At 48.6% G+C, this 19104-nt stretch overlaps 1 protein-coding gene across 8 annotated transcripts in view; it reads left to right on the top strand.

The window, feature by feature from the left end:
* USP48 (ubiquitin specific peptidase 48) overlaps positions 1-19104 on the top strand; it is a 40006-nt gene that overhangs the window by 18969 nt on the left and 1933 nt on the right. For 3 of the 8 annotated variants that reach the window (XM_083750158.1, XM_083750160.1, XM_083750162.1), the window contains 14 exons: positions 347-461; positions 1520-1650; positions 4496-4564; positions 7289-7437; positions 8426-8548; positions 10499-10560; positions 10911-11021; positions 11605-11735; positions 13623-13729; positions 15981-16085; positions 16722-16877; positions 17383-17508; positions 18570-18618; positions 19071-19097. In XM_083750158.1, coding sequence (XP_083606284.1) covers positions 347-461; positions 1520-1650; positions 4496-4564; positions 7289-7437; positions 8426-8548; positions 10499-10560; positions 10911-11021; positions 11605-11735; positions 13623-13729; positions 15981-16085; positions 16722-16877; positions 17383-17508; positions 18570-18618; positions 19071-19097 — 1461 coding nt within the window. The remainder of the gene's footprint in view (positions 1-346; positions 462-1519; positions 1651-4495; positions 4565-7288; positions 7438-8425; positions 8549-10498; positions 10561-10910; positions 11022-11604; positions 11736-13622; positions 13730-15980; positions 16086-16721; positions 16878-17382; positions 17509-18569; positions 18619-19070; positions 19098-19104) is intronic. The other 5 variants (XM_083750159.1, XM_083750161.1, XM_083750163.1 and 2 more) reach the window with 3 other exon arrangements.

Here is a 19104-nt window from a genome sequence, read left to right as displayed (position 1 = left end):
CTTTTTCTTTACGTTTCCAACACCTCTTACATGTTTTGTACATTTTTGCAAGTTTTACTGGTGTAATATACCATCTGTATATCATTTTCATGACATTTCCCTTTAATGCAGTACATGCACAATCAGGGAAGTTTAAAGGGTCTGATTAACATGCCTCGATGGCAGCCTAAAGAGGGGAAAGGAAGCTGGATAAAGCAGGTCTTTGGGTGGAGGAAAGCTGCATCATTGTCTCAGCTGCTTTAGATCTAAGCCCTGCCCTATGGAAGGACACCTTGTCCAGAATGCACAGCAAGGGATATTGTAGTGAGGATGATGGCGGTATTTTTGCTCGTGTCTTCCTCCTCAGTCAAAGCACTCTGCAGGGACTGTGTGGTGGAGAGGTGCCGAGTTCTGCGGCTGAAGAACCAGCTGAACGAGGACTACAAAACTGTCTCCAACTTGCTGAAGGTGACCGTCAAAGGGTAAGCAAGTCCCCCTTTCAAGTGTGCAGAGAGTGGCTGTCGGTGGGGGGGCGTACTTTGCTGCAGACATTTTTGTAAAGAGAGCAAGTGGCTTTGAAATCAATAGCTGCATTCATTTTATTTAAAAACATTTCTAGGCTGTTTAATATTTAAATGTAGCTGGGGGAAATGAAATGTCTTTGCAAGACCTCTGAAGCAACTACAGTCATACCTCATGTTACATCCGCTTCATGTTACAGTGGTACCTCGGGTTAAGTACTTAATTCGTTCCAGAGGTCCGTTCTTAACCTGAAGCACCACTTTAGCTAATGGGGCCTCCTGCTGCTGCCACGCCACCGAAGCACAATTTCTGTTCTCATCCTGAAGCAAAGTTCTTACCCTGAGGTACTATCTCTGGGTTAGCGGAGTCTGTAACCTGAAGCGTCTGTAACCTGAGGTACCACGGGTACATTCTTTCAGGTTATGTCCCGCGGCGACCCGGAAGTACTGGAAAGGGTTACTTCCGGGTTTTGCTGCATGAGCAGAAGCAGCGAATCGCAACCCGCGCGTGTGCAGATGTGCCGCTGCAGGTTGCGCTCTTTTCATGTTGCGAACGGGCCTCCGGAACAGATCCCGTTCACAACCAGAGGTACCACTGTAATAGATAATTTCTTCATGTGCAAGATTTGAACTCCAGTCCTTCCCAGTGGTGGTTTGACATTCCAGCCATTGGTGCCATGCCAGACACACAGCCGCAGAACCAGAAAGTCCAGTTATGATAAGTGGAATAAAAATCAAATATGAGTTTGACTCGGTATGGCTTTGATTTATAGCAGGGTTTTGTCCAATAGTACAGTAAACTCCCTTCCGTCTCAGTCACAATGGCCACTATGGAGAAATTATCCCAGTGGATGGGAGCTCAACCTGTAAAGGATTTCCCAAGTCTGTTTCGGTGTCACATGGATGACTGCATACGTGCTTGAACACTTTGTGCTTGGTAATTGTTTTTTAAAAAATCAGTGAAGTTTGTATTAAAGAAAAAGATCTTCACAGTGTGTTGCCTCTTTGTCTCCTTTCAGGAATGACGGGTTTTGGGTTGGGAAATCGTCATTGCGGAGTTGGCGCCAGCTGGCCCTGGAGCAGCTGGATGACCCAGACGAGGAGGCCGATCAGAGCAACGGCAGGATGAACGGTGATGCCAAAAGCAAAGGTAGCCTCCTGTCTCTGCCTCCCCACTCCTCTTTATACGGATTTTGCAGCCTCCCTGCCTAGCACGGAGGCAAAGTCCTGCCTGCCTTCCCATCGCAAAGGGATGATGGCTGGACTCCGACACTGTTAACGGCCTCAGCGCACGAGGGGCTCCACAGTTGATCCTGTACTCTTGAGCTGGTGAAATCTGGAACGTGGAACCCCCTCAAGGACGAATCATTATTATTATTGGTAGAGCATGAAACCCTTAATCACAGGGTCACGGGTGCATCCCCATTTTGGGTGGAAGGTTCCTGCGCTGCAGAGAGTTGGACTTGGATGATCCTCTTGGTCCTTTCCAGCTCTGTGATTCTATGAATTATTATTTACACTAGGTCCACAAGGTACACATACTCTTCTTATTTGATTGCAACTTTAGGCAGATGTAAGTAAGTAAGTACAGTGGTGCCTCGCAAGACGAAATTAATCCGTTCCGTGAGGCTCTTCGTATAGCGGTTTTTTCGTCTTGCGAAGCAAGCCCATTGACAGCGGATTAGCGCTATTAGTGGTTTAGCGGCTTTTAGCGGCTTATCAGCTTAGCGGATCAGCTGATAAGCGGCTTAGCTGCTTAGAAAAAGGGGGGGGGAAGGGAAAAAACCCGTAGGAACTCGCAAGACATTTTTGTCTTGCGAAGCAAGCCCATAGGGAAATTCGTTTTGCGAAGCGCCTCCAAAACGGAAAACCCTTTCGTCTAGCGGGTTTTCCGTCTTGCGAGGCATTCGTCTTGCGGGGCACCACTGTACCGTATTTTTCGCTCTATAAGCCGCACCAGACCACAAGACGCACCTAATTTTTGGAGGAGGAAAACAAGAAAAAAAAAGTTCTGGCTCCTGTGATAGCTTTGCAGCCTGCATTCGCTCCGTAAGACGCACACACATTTCCCCTTACTTTTTAGGAGGGAAAAAGTGAGTCTTATAGAGCAAAAAATACAGTAAGTAAGTAAATAGTGGAGACCCTTGCTTACTGGGCTCTGGAGGCTCTTGCAAGATCTTGCAGAGCCACCCAAAGGATTTTCCTTTGCAGAAGCAGCTTTTAAAGCCCTTTGCCTTGCTTTACAGGGCTCTTGGACAATCACACAAGGCCCTGCGTTATGTTCCGGCAATATCTTGCAGAACAGTTAAGAAATACTGCAAGATCTGAGGCCGCAGAGGTGGTTCCAGGCGCCATTCTGACTTTGCCTAATTTTGCCTTTGAGCACAGATCCCTGGAACGAAACCCCAGCGTAAGCTGTAGCCCCCCGGTATTTATTTTATTGCATTTATATCCCACCCTTTTCTGTGAGGAGCTTCTAGGTGCCATGCATGGTTCCCCCCACACCGCCCTCATTTCGTCCTCCCAGCAGCCCTGGGTGGTAAGTTAGGCTGAGTGGCAGCAAATGGCTCAAAGTCCTGCCCAGTGAGTTCCATGGCCAAGTTAGGGATTCAAGTGTGGTCTCTCCCCACATCATAGTCCCAACACACTAAGCCAGGGTTCAGCAACCTTTTTCAGCTGTGGGCCGGTCCACCGTCCCCCAGGCCATGTGGGGGGCCGGACTATATTTTGAAGAGAGAAAAAAAGAACAAATTCCTATGCCGCACAGACAACCCAGAGATGCATTTTAAATAGAAGCACACATTTTACTCATGTAAAAACACTAGGCAGGCTCCACAAATAACCCAGAGATGCATTTTAAAGAAAAGGACACATTCTACTCATGTAAAAACGCGCGGATTTCTGGACCCTCCTTGGGCCAGATAGAGAAGGCGATTGGGCCTTAGGTTGCCTACCCCTGCTCTAAACACTGTTGTCCAGCAATTAGTTTTACTTAGTGCTCCCCCCCCTTTCTGTGTGACACAAGAGTTAAGATCCGCCTTTCAGAAAGGACTTTGCTTTATTTTTCTCTTTTTGTTTTCATTTAGATCAGCCTTAATAAAAAAAAAACTAACTTTGAGAGAGGACTTTGTATATACTTTTTTCCTTCCTTCCTTCCTTCCTTCCCTCCCCCCCTCCTTCCTCTTTTTAATTTTTATTCAGATTAGTTTGTTTTTTTACAATGAAAAAGTTTCAATAAAATTTTATGGAAAGAAACAAAACCAAACTACAGTTCTTATGCATGGCCTAAATAGGATTGTAAAGTCAGTTCCATGATCGGTCCCCTAATGGGTGACTCACTGTGGATATCAAATCTTTTCACCTCTTTCACAAGACTGTTAACAAAGAAGTTGGCCCTCAGCATCACAAGTACATTCTAAAAGACATGGCACAAAAGGAGAAAGGGACAGGGAGGGAAAAGGGCAAATGCGCGAACCGGAGGCACCAAAATGGTGGTTCTTACAATGACCAGCTGGAGTAGAGACAGTTCAGAGACAGGAGCAGTTGAGTGGCCACCTGTGTCTCAGGAGTTGTGTGGCAATGGTCTCCAAACACCAGTAATCAAACCCTGTTCACCCGAATGCATTCCTTTCAGCTGAGGAGGCCATTGGGAGCACACAGTAATGTAAACCTCAGCATCTGCTGTGGCGTGCTGCTGTTGTTAATTAAATTTATATATTGCCCTTCATCCAAAGATCACAGGGCAATTAGAACATAAAAACACAAAATGCATAAGAATAATAAAAAACTCCAATGCCCCCAATAAAAGGCCTTAGATTGCTTAACTGCCCAAAGGCATGTTTGAAGAGGGATGTTTTCATCTGGAAACTAAAGATCTGTAATGAAGGCAGCAGACGAACCTCTCTAGGAAGAGCATTCCTCAAACGGAGTCATTGCAGAAGAGGCCTGGTTTTTCCCCTGTTCTCACTCTGTGGCATCCTCTCCTTGCTTTCCAGATGAATCCATCGCCGAGAAGCGGGAGGAAGAGGACCTGAAGTTCAACGAGGACATCATCTGCCCCCATGGTGAGGGCTGGGACTGCTTTTCAAATGTCTGTTTGAATGATTGATTCCGTTTCTGTGTTGCCCTTACTCTGATGGGAGCGCAGAGCAGTGGACAGCATGAAAATGCGGTTTAAAAAACCCCACTTCTAAAATAAAAAATACAAAGCAAGTGCCAGCTGCTGAAATTTCAGCACACTCATCTTAACATATATGCCCCACTATGTACTGTATTTATTCCCTACCTTTCCTCAGATAAGCTTTGGGTGGCATGTATAGTTCTCCACCCACCTCTTTGCAATGTTCTCATCACCACAGCCCTGCAAGGCAGGTCTGGCTGAAAGAAAGAGACTGCCCCAAGGAAACACAATGAGCTTTCCTACGGCTAAGTGCAAATTTGAACCTAGGCCCTTCCCTATTTCTAGCCCCACTGCTTGAACCGCTACACCCTACTTAGTCCAATACAACAACAGTTTCCAGTAGGGTAGGAAATCACCAGGGCTTTCCTATAAGGGTAAAACCAGCCTCCCTAAAATACCCATGTGTTTCAGCAGGGTGGAGAGCGAGCCGATTCTTAGTGTTCAGAAAAGAGTGAAAGGACTTCCAGTTCGCCTCCTAGGCTGCCCTCTCCCCCTGACACCAGGAATGCAGTGCTCCTGTATCCCAGTTGCTGTAGACTGCAAGAGGGGAGAGTGCTATTGTGCTCCAGTCTTGTGTGCTAGTTTCCCCACAGGCATCTGATTGGCCACTGCAGGAACAGGATGCTGGACTAGCTGGGCCACTGGCCAGATCCAGAAGGCTCATGTTCTTTTGAGAGAAGGTGCTCCCCTAAGGATGCTAGCAGCCAGGGATGTTCGCGTAGGCCCAGACCAATTTTCTGTGGCTGTAAAATGAGAGGATCTCACATACAAATGCCTCCTACTCCCTTACCGCTTTTATAGCTGGGTTGCGTTGAACAAGACATAATCTCAGTGCGAGTGTTTGTTTTGGAGGATGCCCTTCAGAAAGGTAATTTGCTTAAGAAGTCAAGGCGCACGTGCTCGCCTCCGCATATGCCATTGCTTCTGGCAATTAGCAAAGCCTAAGGAAGCCCTTCGTGTGCTCCTCTCCCAGATCTCAAGCAATTGCAGGCTCAGCGACTGCGTTGGCCCCTGCGTTTGGCGCACACCCATTTCCTGATGCTTGGGTCGCCCCTGGAGCAGGAGGTAAAACAAAAGCGTATTCTCCTCCTCCGCCTTAATTGCCAGCTACGTCTCCCTAATTGCCCTGTAACCTTAGAGACCGCACAGAAAGGAGCTGTGCTGGAAAGTGGAAGGCCTTCTTGAGATGATGCGGCTCCTTACCAAGCACATAGCAAATTATTAATGTGCAACGGGCCTTTTTTTTTGGCAGGCTTTCTGCTCTGCAACGGAGGCAGGAATAGGTGCGATCTGCAAGGAGCCCTCAGTCCTGGGGGGCAGGAAGAGGGGGAGGCTGGTCTTGGCTTGCATGCAGCGGCTTCATGTGATGGTTCCTTCCTCTGTGAGCCTCGGATGCTGATGTGTTTTCTGCTTAGAATAAGAGCAGGGTGGAAAGGGATACCTAGGAATAGGCTGGATCTGGCGTAAAAGGGCCCATCTAGTCCAGCATGCTGTTCTCACGCAGTGGCCAACCAAATGCCCATTCTGGGAAGCCCACAAGCAGGACCCCTGAGCCATAAGAGCAACTCTCTTGTGTGGTTTCCGGGAGCTGGCATTCAGAAGCATTGATGCCTCTGGCTGTGAGGGCAGAGCATAGCCATTGTGGCTGACAGCCATTGATAACTCTATCCTCCATGAATTTGCCTGATCCTCTGATTTATAAGCCATTCAAGTTTGTGGCCATCGCGGCATCTTGTGGTGGGGAGTTCCATTGTGAACTTACTTGGTGTGTGAGAAGGCCTTCCTTTCATCTGTCTTGAATTTCCTAAATACCAACTTTGTTAGATGGCCCTGGCTTTCTGCTTTGGCGCTACTTTCCCTTAAAAACCACAAGGAGCAGCCTTATACTGAATCAGACCGTTGGCCCACCTTCGCCGAGTGTTGTGTACACAGACCGGCAGCAGCTTCTCATGGGTTTCAGGCAGGAAAGCTTTCCAAAGGAAGATTACAGTCCCTCGTGGTACTGAGAAAGGACTGGTTTTTAAAGGAGCAAAACAAGCTGTCTGTTTTTGTCTACGCCAGTGTTCCCCAAACTTGGGTCTCCAGCTGTTTTTGGACTGCAACTCCCCTCATCCCTAGCTATCAGGGATGATGGGAATTGTAGTCCGGAAACAGCTGGAGACACGAGTTGGGAAACACTGGTCTACACTGATTGACAGCAGCTTCTCTGGGTTCCTCCCTCCCCACTGCTCTCCGGCAACTAATTCCTCTTCCTGGGGGGCTTGTCAAAAATCATGTGTGGGGAAGGGTTAATGCTTTGAAAACTGGTCTTCGGGGTGCTTGGTCTTTTAATGGACCAATTTGGACCTGAAGTGTTCTCACCCACCTGCCCCGGGATTCCTGCCAGCTCTGTGAACTAGGAAGCATGCACCCGAAAGCTGCTCAAAAGGGAACCTCACAATTGTTCCATGTTACAAAGCAGCGTCCATTGGGGACTGTTTGGCTCCTTCGGACTCCTGTTTGGTGGCTAACCCAGGGGAGTTTTAAAGGGGGGGGCCCTCGAACTGAGATGTGCCTCTTTTTGCTCGAGTCAACTGCATTTCTCTGGCGGTTTTCTCCCCTCCCGCAGGCAACCTGTGCATATCAGAGAACGAGAGGAGGGTGGTCTCCGGAGAAGCCTGGGAAAAGCTGCAGCGCTACTTCCGGAATGCCCCTGAGTTCCCAAACAGCAAAGACTCCTGTTCTCAGTGCAAGGTGGTGGACTCCTCTTCATTGGAGGTTTTTAAAGAGAGGCTGGATGTCCACCTGTCATGGATGTTTTAGTTGAGATTCCTGCATTGCATGGGGTTGAACTAGCTGACCCTGGGGGGTCCCTGCCAACTCTTCAATTCTGTGATTCTATAAGGTGTCTGGGTTGCATTTTCCCTGCCTCAGGCGGAGTGTGCTCTGTGTCCGAGAATGCCCCAGAAACCCAAACACTAGGAAATTTTGCAGGCAAATGAGCCGTAGAGGGGGCAGGGGAGGTTTGCCCAATGCCTGCAGGACAGTTCTGGGTTTGTTTGTGCTATGTAGGAAGCAACCCTAAGCAGACTCATTGGTTCATCTACCCCAGTATTGTCAACACTGACTGGCAGTATCCAGGGCTTTTGTCCCTGGAGATGCCAGGGACTGAACCTCAGGCCTTCTGCAGGTCCTCTGCCACTGAACTATAGTGCTTAGAAATAAAGCAAGAGCTGATTTAGATGTGAGCATAAGAAACTACGGAGTCGATTCAACCTAGCTCAATATTTCCTGAGGCTGCTCCCCACGGCACAGTACCTGCAGCCAAAGAATCACAGGCACCGTTGCCACAACCCTTGACTTCAAGCCGCGCTTCCCAAAGTGGTTGGTACCACCTCTTTGGGGGTGCTGATATTTTCTAGGGGGACGGCAAGAGGCAAGGGCGCAGCAGGGATACGTTGGCTATGGATATGACTATCGGACTGGTATCTCTGGAGCAAGTCCATCAGTTTTGTTGATTTCCTTAAACGAAATAGTTTTAGCTGGATTTTGAATGGACGTGCAATTAATGGTTCCTTCGCCGGTCGTGCCAACCGCTGTTCTGAGTAATGAGGCAGCACTGGGGATGCGTTTATGGAACCAGGGACACCCCGGCCCCCCAATAAAAAGTTTGGGAATCAATGCTGTAAAGCAAAAACATAGCTCCCCCACCCCCAGTTTATTTCGATCAGGATGGGGAGTGACTCCCATGTGTGTTTTTCTGCAGATTCTGGAACGGGAAGGGGAAGAGAATGAGGCCCTCCACAAAATGATGGCTGGCGAGCAGAAGGCATCTCTGCCAAACCTCTTCCAGGACAAAAACCGGCCTTGCCTCAGCAGCTGGCCAGAGGTGGGAAGTCCAGGAGTTCATGGTAGCAGGGTGGGGTGCTTGTGTGCGTGTCTCAGAATGAGTGCATATAGTTGCAGCAGCAGAGGTTACTTATGGTCGCCTTCTTGTCAATATATACATGTACACACATATATAAGTTGTATGTAGACTGCTTACCGTATTTTTCGCTCTATAAGACGCACCAGACCACAAGACGCACCTAGTTTTTGGAGGAGGAAAACAAGAAAAAAAATATTCTGAATCCCAGAAGCCAGAACAGCAAGAGGGATCGCTGCGCAGCGAAAGCAGCAATCCCTCTTGCTGTTCTGGCTTCTGGGATAGCTGCGCAGCCTGCATTCGCTCCACAAGACGCACACACATTTCCCCTTACTTTTTAGGAGGGAAAAAGTGAGTCTTATAGAGCAAAAAATATGGTAATCATCAAAAGCCTCTTAAGTGCTTTCACGATGGCGACTGGTAGATGATGGATTGTTTCCGTTGCTAGCTGTACTCAGACCAACCCAGTCCTGTGGAACTCTCTGCCTCCAGAGATCCAGCGAGTGCCTTCCGCCTTCTGTGTCCACTTTTAAACGCCTGCTGAAACCACTTCTATCCTGCTAGGCCAATGCAGGCAATTAAGAATGGTTAACTGAGTTCTGTTTCTTAACATGGCTTTTTATTGTATGGTTTTATGCTTTTTAGTGCTGTAAACCACCACCCCCACACAGTTAGACACAGTGGTTTGCAAATATTTTTACAAATATATCTGGTTTAATGGACATGGCTCATGTTCATTAACTTCAGGGGGTCTACTGTGAGTAGGCTTAGTTGAATACAACCCATAACAATACGGCATTATTTAGGTTTATAATTTGCCGTTCACTCAAAAGTTCCTAGGGTGGCTTGCAGATGACGCGAAACAATGCAGTTTGGAACCAAATAAAAACCACCTAAATCGACTTAAAAACTACATACAGCGGTATCTCAGGTTAAGTACTTAATTCCTTCTGGAGGTCCGTTCTTAACCTGAAGCACCACTTTAGCTAATGGGGCCTCCTGCTGGCGCCGTGCCGCTGGAGCACGATTTCTGTTCTTAACCTGAAGCACTATTTCTGGGTTAGCAGAGTCTGTAACCTGAAGCGTATGTAACCTGAAGCATATGTAACCCGAGGTACCACTGTATAATACACAGGCATGCCCCAGTTATGTGCATCCACTCGTGTGCAACTGCATTTATGTGCACCACCATGAAATAAATTCTGTGTGCAGAGTCCAGGAATGTACCCCCCATGGGGGATGCATGTATATCAGTCAGGGGTGCCCCCTCTGTCTCTGGTGCCGAAGGGTTTTTTCCTGAGAGCTGCTTCTCAGCCGCATTGTAGAGATCCAATCAGCAGCCTCCAAACCAGTTCTCTATTTCTGCGTCTGGGCAGTAGTGCCTGTGGTGAAGATCATTAATCGGCAGTTTGTGACTGTCCTTGAATATGCTGTCCTCTGGGCAAAGGAAGGCCCTAGGTTAAGTAGCTTGTCCCTAATATATTTTGGTCTGCAACCCCCATCAGCCCTGGCTGGGTTGATGGAAGCTGTAGTTGAGAACTCTTGGAGGGCTCCAGGGCATGTAAGACTAGTCTAATTGAATGCCCAGAGGCGGCATCACTGCCTGCATGCATTCAGCCCCTCCTAAGTAAACCCACAAAACCAAACTACAGGCCGTGGTTACGAGTGATTGTTTACAGCCTTCTCAGGAAGCCTGATGAATGCTGCTTGGCTTTTTCTGAAAACAATCCTCTGGGCAGCAACTTTTAACCAATGGTTTCGGGGGTAGAACTTTAAATCGGCAGGGGAAAGGCTGCTATTGGAAGCAGCCCTTGAAGTCTTCCTCTTTTCATGCCCTCCACATAACGTTCTGCAGGGGGACAAGGAACTCCCTGAAAGTCTGAAATTCACAAAAGTTGGCAAACTGTCTTTCAGGAGGTGGACGAGCTGTACGTCGTCTCAAAGTTCTTCGTGGAAGAATGGAGGAAATTCGTGAGGTGAGAAGACAAAGGGAGAGCGAGTCTGGCTGCTGGGCCAAACCAAAGGCCCACATGCCCAGCCAGGTGCCATTATGACTAGTGGGTGAAACAGCTTCTGTTTCATAGCCCCAAATCTCTCTTGCTAGTCCTTGAAAACAGGGGCCTTCTGCATGGAAACAGGAGCCTATAGACCCTTCCCCCCCTTTTATTAGAGCTGGAAGGCTCCTCTGCTTCCACCTGACACATTCTCCCTCTTTCTAGTCTGGTTAAAATAAATTGAAAGTAGCAACCCTACTTTCCTGCTTGTCAGAAGGGCTTTTGCTATGCAATGCCTGCCATCTCTGCCTCTTCTTCTGATCTACAACCAGGCGGCCTACACGTTGCAGCCCCGTCTCCTCGGTCGGGAACCGGGATCTTCTCTGTCCACATGGCGGCCTGATGTTCACGTTTGCCTCCATGACCAAAGACGATTCTAAACTGTGAGTTGCTTCCGTTCAGTAGTTGCATCTTTTTCAGGTATTTTTTGGGGGGGTGGGGAGTGGGGGTGGTAAGCAGCAGTGAGGTGAATTTGCATGGGTTGCAGTTCAGTGCGTGGCTGCCCAGCATAGGAACTCGGGGAGCTGCCATCTCAGATCCCTTGACCTGTCTAGCTCAGTATTGTCTGCACTGGCAGGCAGGGTTATCCAGGGTCTGAAGCAGGGCCTTTCCTCCCTCAGCCCCTACATTCAGAGGCTGCATGGAATAGAACCTGGGACCTGTGAGGCAGGTGCTCTGCTGCTGATCTTAAAAACAAAGCAAGTTTCTAGTCCTCAAGATTCTGAATAAATAGCAGGCAGCCACCTCCGGAATGAAGGCTCACATGGGCAAGCAGCCTGCATTCATTCCATCCATCCATTCAACCAACCAACCAGGGTGGTGTTTGCTGAGGCTTTTCGAAAGCACTTCTTTAACTGGGATCCCCTTCCCTGCTGCTTTCAATGCATGTGGTCTGGAGTGTTGTGGAAAGAGGGAGGCCGCCCTCCCCTTTCAAAGTAAGGCAGCATGTTCTGCTTCTTTGCACAGTATAGCTCTGATATGGCCCAGCGAGTGGGAGAAGATCCAAAAGCTGTTCGTGGTGGACTATGCCATTCGAGTCATCCGGAGGCAGCCCGCGGACGCCAGCCCCGAAGCACCGCTCTTCATCACCGAACCTGGTGAGTAAGCAAGCAAGTTTCCTCTGTCTCCCCAACCTCAAAAAATAAACATTAAAAAAAAAAATCACTGGCTTGTGCGAACTTCACACTATGTTCTTCTCTTCCCACTCGGTTCTGGCATTTGCTTTTTCTGCAGGTGGCTGCAAGCTCAGGTATTCCACTTTTATTTTTAGATGACCTGCAGACATGCCCGACTGCCTAGGCTGTGTTCCATGCTGAGGTTGTGCACAAGACCATTAACTTGCATTATGTGAGCGTTGGGCCAAAAATTATTTCAGGCAGCTGCTGTGCTTCAGAGATGACAGCTTCTCCCGCCCAAACCCTGCGCTTTGGAGATGGAACAAAGACGTTTTCGTAGAGCCAGAGTATATATATATTTGCGGCTGGTTCCTATTTCACATATAAGCTGCAAGCAGGGTTTTTTTGTAAAATTTCTAGCGGCTTTAGAATTGTATGTTTTATAGTGATTTTTCATTGATCTTTTGGTGCGACTAACAATACAGAAGACACCTTAAAATGCAAAAAAGTATAACTAAAAGCAAATTCAGAACCAATGAAATATAGGATGACAAGACGTCATAAAGGGATTTCTGCATGTACCCCAAACCCACTTCAGATTTGAACCAGGTATATTATAATATGCTGGTTTCCTGTTATTGCAGCTGTTTTGTTATTAGTTGTTTTTCTACTTCCTTTATTACAGGAATCAAATGGGTAATGGATAATAATAACATGGATATGAATTTATACAATACAGAACATACTGTATGCTGTAGGATTTTGGTACTGGTCTGGGTTGTAAGCCATATTGAGGTAGCATTATTATCCATTTACGGTGGGGTGGAAGGTTCGCAGGCCGTGAAGGACTTGCTCACAAATTTATTGACAGCTACAAAAAATATGATAACTAGGAAGTGGAAGGGGCAAGTAGAATATAAAATGGAATAATGGTATAAAGAGGTGTGGGATGTTGATATTAATGATAAATTAGCATGTGCCACTAAGGTAAGATGGGGAATACGCAGAAGAAGTTATGGAAGGTGTTTGTAGAATTGGTACTGTTAAAACGGGAAGGGGTCAAACCATCACAAGAGGCGTTGAAATTTTGGGAGGTTGGATAGTTACAATGAAGTGGATTGGGGTGGAGTGCACATTTTTATTCCTATTTATTTATGATTATTACTTTTATCAAAAGAAAAAAGAAATAAATACAGTCATACCTCGGGATGAATACGCTTCAGGAAAAACATTTTTGGGTTGCGCTCTGTGGCAACCCGGAAGTAACGGAGCGTGTTACTTCCAGGTTTCAGTGCTCGCACATGCGCAGACGCTCAAAATGACGTCATGCGTGTGTTACGTTCGCTTCAGGATGCGAACGGGGCTCCAGAACGGATCCTGTTCGCATCCAGAGGTACCACTGTAAAAAGAATTACAGTAGCACCTCAGGTTAAGTACTTAATTCGTTCCGGAGGTCCGTTCTTAACCTGAAACTGTTCTTAACCTGAAGCACCACTTTAGCTAATGGGGCCTCCTGCTGCTGCCGCGCCGCCAGAGCACAATTTCTATTCTCATCCTGAAGCAAAGTTCTTAACCCGAGGTACTATTTCTGGGTTAGCGGAGTCTGTAACCTGAAGCGTCTGTAACCTGAAGCGTATGTAACCCAAGGTACCACTATACTTGAAGAAGAAATGAAGATTACATCTGAAAGACCTGTACTCTGTGTGTGTGTGTGTGTGTGTGTGTGTGTGTGTGTGTGTGTGTAAGTAAATAAAGGCTTGTGGTTGTTCTTGGTTTAGTGACATTGCCCAAAGTGCTTGGTCTTTGTAGAAACAGACCCTGCTGGTAGTTCATCAGCCTTTTCCCTTTCTTTGCTCCCCAACCTTCCAGAGCTGTGCTCAGAATGCAGAGAAGGGCTCTTGTGCCAGCAGCAGAGGGACCTGAGGGAATATGCCCAGGCCACCATCTATGTGCGGAAAGTGGTGGACAACAAAAAGGTAGAGAGACTCTGTCCACCCCACCCCTGCGTATTCTCCTTTGTGCACTCTCTCTCTGTCTCTCTCTGCTTCATAAGGTAAAGGTAAAGGGACCCCTGACCATTAGGTCCAGTCGTGACCGACTCTGGGGTTGCGGCACTCATCTCGCTTTATTGGCCGAGGGAGCCAGCGTACAGCTTCTGGGTCATGTGGCCAGCATGACAAAGCCGCTTCTGGCGAACCAGAGCAGCGCACAGAAACACCGTTTACCTTCCCGCTGGAACGGTACCTATTTATCTACTTGCACTTTGATGTGCTTTTGAACTGCTAGGTTGGCAGGAGCAGGGACCAAGCAACGGGAGCTCACCCCGTCACGGGGATTCGAACTGCTGACCTTCTGATCAGCAAGTCCTAGGCTCTGTGGTTTAACCCACAGCGCCATCTGCTTCATAGTTCTGGCCTAATCCCTCCTTCCTTCTCTGGCCTTCATAGAATCATAGTTGGAAGGGACCACGATAATCCTCTAGTCCAACCCCCTGCAATCCAGGAATCTTTTGCCCAATGTGGGGCTTGAACCAGTTAACCTGAGATTAAGAGTCTCATGTTCTACCAACTGGGATATCCCAGCCTTCATTGAGTTCTCTGTTACAGCACAATCCTGTCGGGGCCACTGGCATATGGACTTCAGGAACTTCTTAGGTGAAATGTTGGGGAGGGACTGTTGAGCTGCAATGGAATCTCCATGGCCAATGGCAGTATATCTCTGAACAGCTGAGCAGGGGAAAGCATACGAAAGGTGTTTGTCAAGCTTGTGTGCTTCCTTGGTTGGAGATGGAGTCTCAAGCTATAAGAACGTGGGGAGAGTTTTCTCTGGGGCCTTCTGCATGCAAAGCACTCCTCTTGTAAACAAAGCCAGATTTCTAGTCCTCATGGTTCTGAGTAACGGGCTGGTTTGAATAGGAAATTTCCTTATACCTTATGCTGAGCCAGATCGTTGGGGTCATCTAGGTCAGCATTGTCTACACTGACTGGCAGCAATGACTCTCCAGGGTCTTTCCCAGCCTCAATGGGTTTGAACCCAGGACACTGAGGCTCAGCCCTTCCCCAGCTTTATATGGTCCTGGGGGAACTTCAGGGAGCTGCTGAAAGATGCCCACCCACCTCAGGAATACATGATGACTCTCCCCTCTTCTGACATATGTCCTGGTGTTTCCGCCAAAGTGCTGGGAATCAGCTGATCACAGCAGAATATTAAGTCCTAGTGTGGGAAGGTCACAAGATCCTGTTGAGCAGGTTTCTGGAGAGGCTGCATGCAGGATCTTCTTCCTCTGCAGCTGCTGCTGTTGCAAAAGGGCAGAGGGGTTTGTTTGTGTCGGGGAACAGAGCATGTTGAAGGGCAAACAGCATCACCTTGGCCAGCATAACAGAATGGCTGCAATCGGGCTGGTTCTTGCCAAGGGTCGCTCTTGGCAGGGAAGATCTGATCTAGGCTTCCATGCCGTTTGTGTCCTGTATTTTTAACACCTAGGGAGCGGGGAGAGAATTGAAAGACAGCGACAGTGGAAGCAATGGAGGGAATAGCACAGCAGTCAATTTGGGTGAACAGGCCATTGCTAGAAGATCAGGTGCGCTTGTGGGCCTTTGGTGTTGCAAGATCTTATCTCAAAGCAAGTCCCCAAAGCTGATTAGGCTTCACATTTTGTAGTCAAATACATAAAAGGTAAAGGTACCCCTGACCATTAGACCCGGGCGCAGATGACTCATCTTGCTCTATAGGCCAAGGGAGCCAGTGTACAGCTTCCGTATCAAGTGGCCAGCATGACTAAGCCGCTTCTGGTGAACCAGAGCATCGCACAGAAACTCCGTTTACCTTCCCGCTCAAGCGGTGCCTATTTATCTACTTGCACTTTGACATGCTTTCAAACTGCTAGGTTGGCAGGAGCAGGGACCGAGCAACGGGAGCTCACCCCGTCGTGGGGATTCAAACCACCGACCTTCTGATCAGCAAGCCCCAGGCTCTCTGGTTTAGACCACAGCACAACCACTTAGTCAAATCCTCTCTATTTCACTCAGACGCACACACACACACACAGAGAGAGAGACTCAGACATATACACAGATACACACTCATGTTTTTGAGCCTTCTGTGGCTGCGGTGAACTCCTGACAACCTCTGACTTCGGGTGCCTTTTCCTTTTTTCTAAAGGCGACTCACAGGTGTGCTGTTTTCCCCTTTCCTTTGTTTTCCCCTTGCGTCTGATGTCATGTCCAGGTCATGAAGGATGCCGCCCCAGAGCTGAACATGAGCAGCTCTGAGGCAGAGGAGGAGCGAGAGGAGGCCCGCCTGGAAGGGGAGCAGGATCCAGATTTTAACCAGGTATGTCCTTGGTCACCATTTTTTTGTTTTAAGATCATTTGTTTCTCCTCCTCCTCCTGGGCCTCTGTAGATTGTGACCTCGCTCCTCATCTCTGCACCCTGGAGCCGCTGAAAGCAAGTGGTCGAAGCACACGATTTGAGGCCAGACTTAAAAGCATGTGCTTAAACTGCGGAACTCTCTCCCACAGGAGGCAGGGATGACCACCAACTTGGGTGGCCTCCGCAGTCAGAAGTAGCAATGCTTCTGAAGACTAGATGCTGGAAACCTGGGGAGGGGAGAGGGCTCTTGTTCTTGGGTCCTGCTTCCCGGCTTCCCATAATGGGCACCTGGTTGGCCACACTGAGAACAGGAGGCTGGACTAGCTGGGTCCGCTTTGGCGGGATCCAGCTGCAGGGCTCTTCAGTTCTTAAAAATGTGTGGCCAATTCCAGTTGGCTGAAGGTTCATGGGACTTGGAAGTTGGACAGAATCTCAAGGGCTACACACAGGTTCCCCAAGTCTGGTATTGCAATTCATTAGAGCCTCTTAGATAAGAACATGGGCGGGGGGGCGGGAGTAGGGATTTTGTTTGCTATGTCAGGAAACAAACCTGCCGCTCTGGCAGTCGAGTCCAATGAGCCGCCTTCCTGCTTCCAGGCCAACAGCAACACGAAACGGCAGAAAATGTCGCACCCAAACTACATCGTTTACCAAAAGCAGGGGATCCGCCGGAGCACGCGGCACAGGAAGGTCCGCGGGGAGAAAGCCCTCCTGGTGTCGGCGAACCAGACGTTGAAAGACCTGAAAATTCAGGTGAGGCGGACTTTGCCCTGAGCCCTGGAGGTGGCTTCCCTGAGTCCTGGGGCCTCCTTCCTCCCCCAAAGCTATACTTGGGAATCCATAGAATCATAGAATTGTAGAATTGGACATGATCTCCAAGGGATTGCAGCTAAAGCATCCCTGTCAGATGGCCGTCCAGTGGGAAAAGAGAAAGGGTGATGCTCACCTTGATGGTTCTGATCACTCTTTTAAGACCTGTGATCTTATTTTAAGATATTGTATCCTCCTCTCCCCCCCCCACCACCACCTGAAGTGAGGGGGGAGCAGAGGAGTGCCCCATTGGCTGTGGGTTGGGGCTGAAAGGGACAAAGCGGAGGTGACAGATTGGGGCAAGAGAGGGAGAGAAATGGAGGAACCAGCATGCCTCAACTTTTTGCCGTGAGGAGAAGCACTTGGGTGTCGTATTTCTTAAAAGCCACCTGTGTTTGTTTTGCTGCCTGCAACTGTTGCGCTTCCTGCCCCTCATTTTGGCACACAGATCATGCACGCCTTCTCCGTTGCTCCTTTCGACCAGAACCTGTCAATCGATGGGGCAGTACTCACTGACGACTCGGCGACGCTTGGCAGCCTCGGAGTCACTCCGGAGTCCGTTGTTTTATTAAAGGTAAGCCGGGAGAGTTGCTTGCCGCTAGGTGTGGCTTTCCTTCCGCCAAGATATTTGTAGCAAGGCCAAGTGGTTGTGTGCCGCAATGCAATCTGGCTCTCTCTGTACCAAAAACTTCCAGCCTACCTACTTTTCACTAGGAAATTCAGGGGCAGGGACCATATCAATGGCTACTATCCACAATAGCAATGCTCTGTCTCAACTGCTGGAGGCAACAGGGCTTCAGAATATTAGTTACTGGGAATCACAGGAGGAGAGCGTTTCTGTTGCACTCGGGTTCTGCTTGTGTGTTTCCCATTGGGCCATCTGGTCAGCCATTGTGAGAACAGGAGACTGGGCAAAATGGGCTATTGGCTTGATCTAGCAGGGCTGTTTGTATGCTTTCATGTTGGCTGAGCAGGGGCTGATGGGATTTGTAGACCAACACTTTGGGGGTCACCAGTTACCCCTTCCTGCATTCATTCATTCATCCATCCATCCCTGACTGGTCATAGTGCCCACCTGAGGCCTTATTTTGGCCTGGGCTCAGATCCCCCCTTCCCCCGCAAAAAGGAAGGCAAGAACACACTACCTTAACTTGTCATCTCCCCCGCCCGCCCCGGTCTGTAACTCTATTTGGATCTTTGGGCTGCCTTGATCTCCTTTAACTTCAAAACAGTGGTTGAAGAAGAGCCACTGGAAGTAAGTGCTGGTTTTGACTTCTGGGAGGAAAAGGTGGCTGGCTAGTGGTCAACTGCTGGAACTCCTGTTGACAGAGATAATTAAGTGGACCAGCCCCTTTCTTGTCTGAAGCTATTGCAGACACCTTTATAAAAAGTCAGTAGGGATAAGCCACCCTAAAGCCCTCCTTGCCACAGCTGTGAACAGTTCAAGCCAGGTTCCCAAAAGGGGACAGACCGCCTTGTTTCTTTGCTTTTATTCTGGATCTGGAGTGTTTGGCCTGGAAATGTCGTCTGGTGACATGGAGCAGGAGGCCTTGTCTCTCTTTTGAAAGCACATAATCCAAATTGGCTTAATAGGGCTCCTCTTCTCATGTCTCCCTTTCCCCCTTCTTCCGACAGGCAGATGAACCAATTGTGGACTATGCAGCAATAGATGATGTAATGCAAGGTAAGGAGAAGTTTGCACACACATGCTCCTCTGGAATAATCCCTGCTTCTTCCCGCCCGGTCATTTTTACCTATTGGAGTGGGGAGGCAGGAGGTGGTAACTGGAGCAAAGGGTCCAGTCTGAGACTGACTCACATGGTTGTCAAGGGGTGGGAACAAGACCCTGGTCACCCCCCCTCCCAAGTGTCAGGGAAAGCTGCCAAGAAGACGTTATTGAAGCTTGTGGGGAGCTGTAGCTCAGTAGAGCATCTGCTTGGCATGTCGAAGTACCCAGCATTCAGTCATCATCTCCAGTTGGGACTGGGAGAGTCTCTCTGCCTGAAAACCAGGAGAGCCACTGTGGGCAATATTGAACTAGAAGGGCCAATAGTCTAACTCTGTACAAGGCAGCTTCCTCTGACCCTAACCTCCACACCTCAGAATGTACCTTGACCTGTTTGCTTTCCTTTGCAGTCTGCATGCCCGAAGAGGGATTTAAAGGTAGGCT

The sequence above is a fragment of the Podarcis gaigeae genome, assembly GCF_964106915.1.
Source record: "Podarcis gaigeae genome assembly, chromosome: 8".
Classification (NCBI taxonomy): Eukaryota; Metazoa; Chordata; class Lepidosauria; order Squamata; family Lacertidae; genus Podarcis; species Podarcis gaigeae.
The sequence above is the reverse complement of the archived record's forward strand: the minus strand, read 5'-3'. Positions and strand labels throughout refer to the sequence as shown.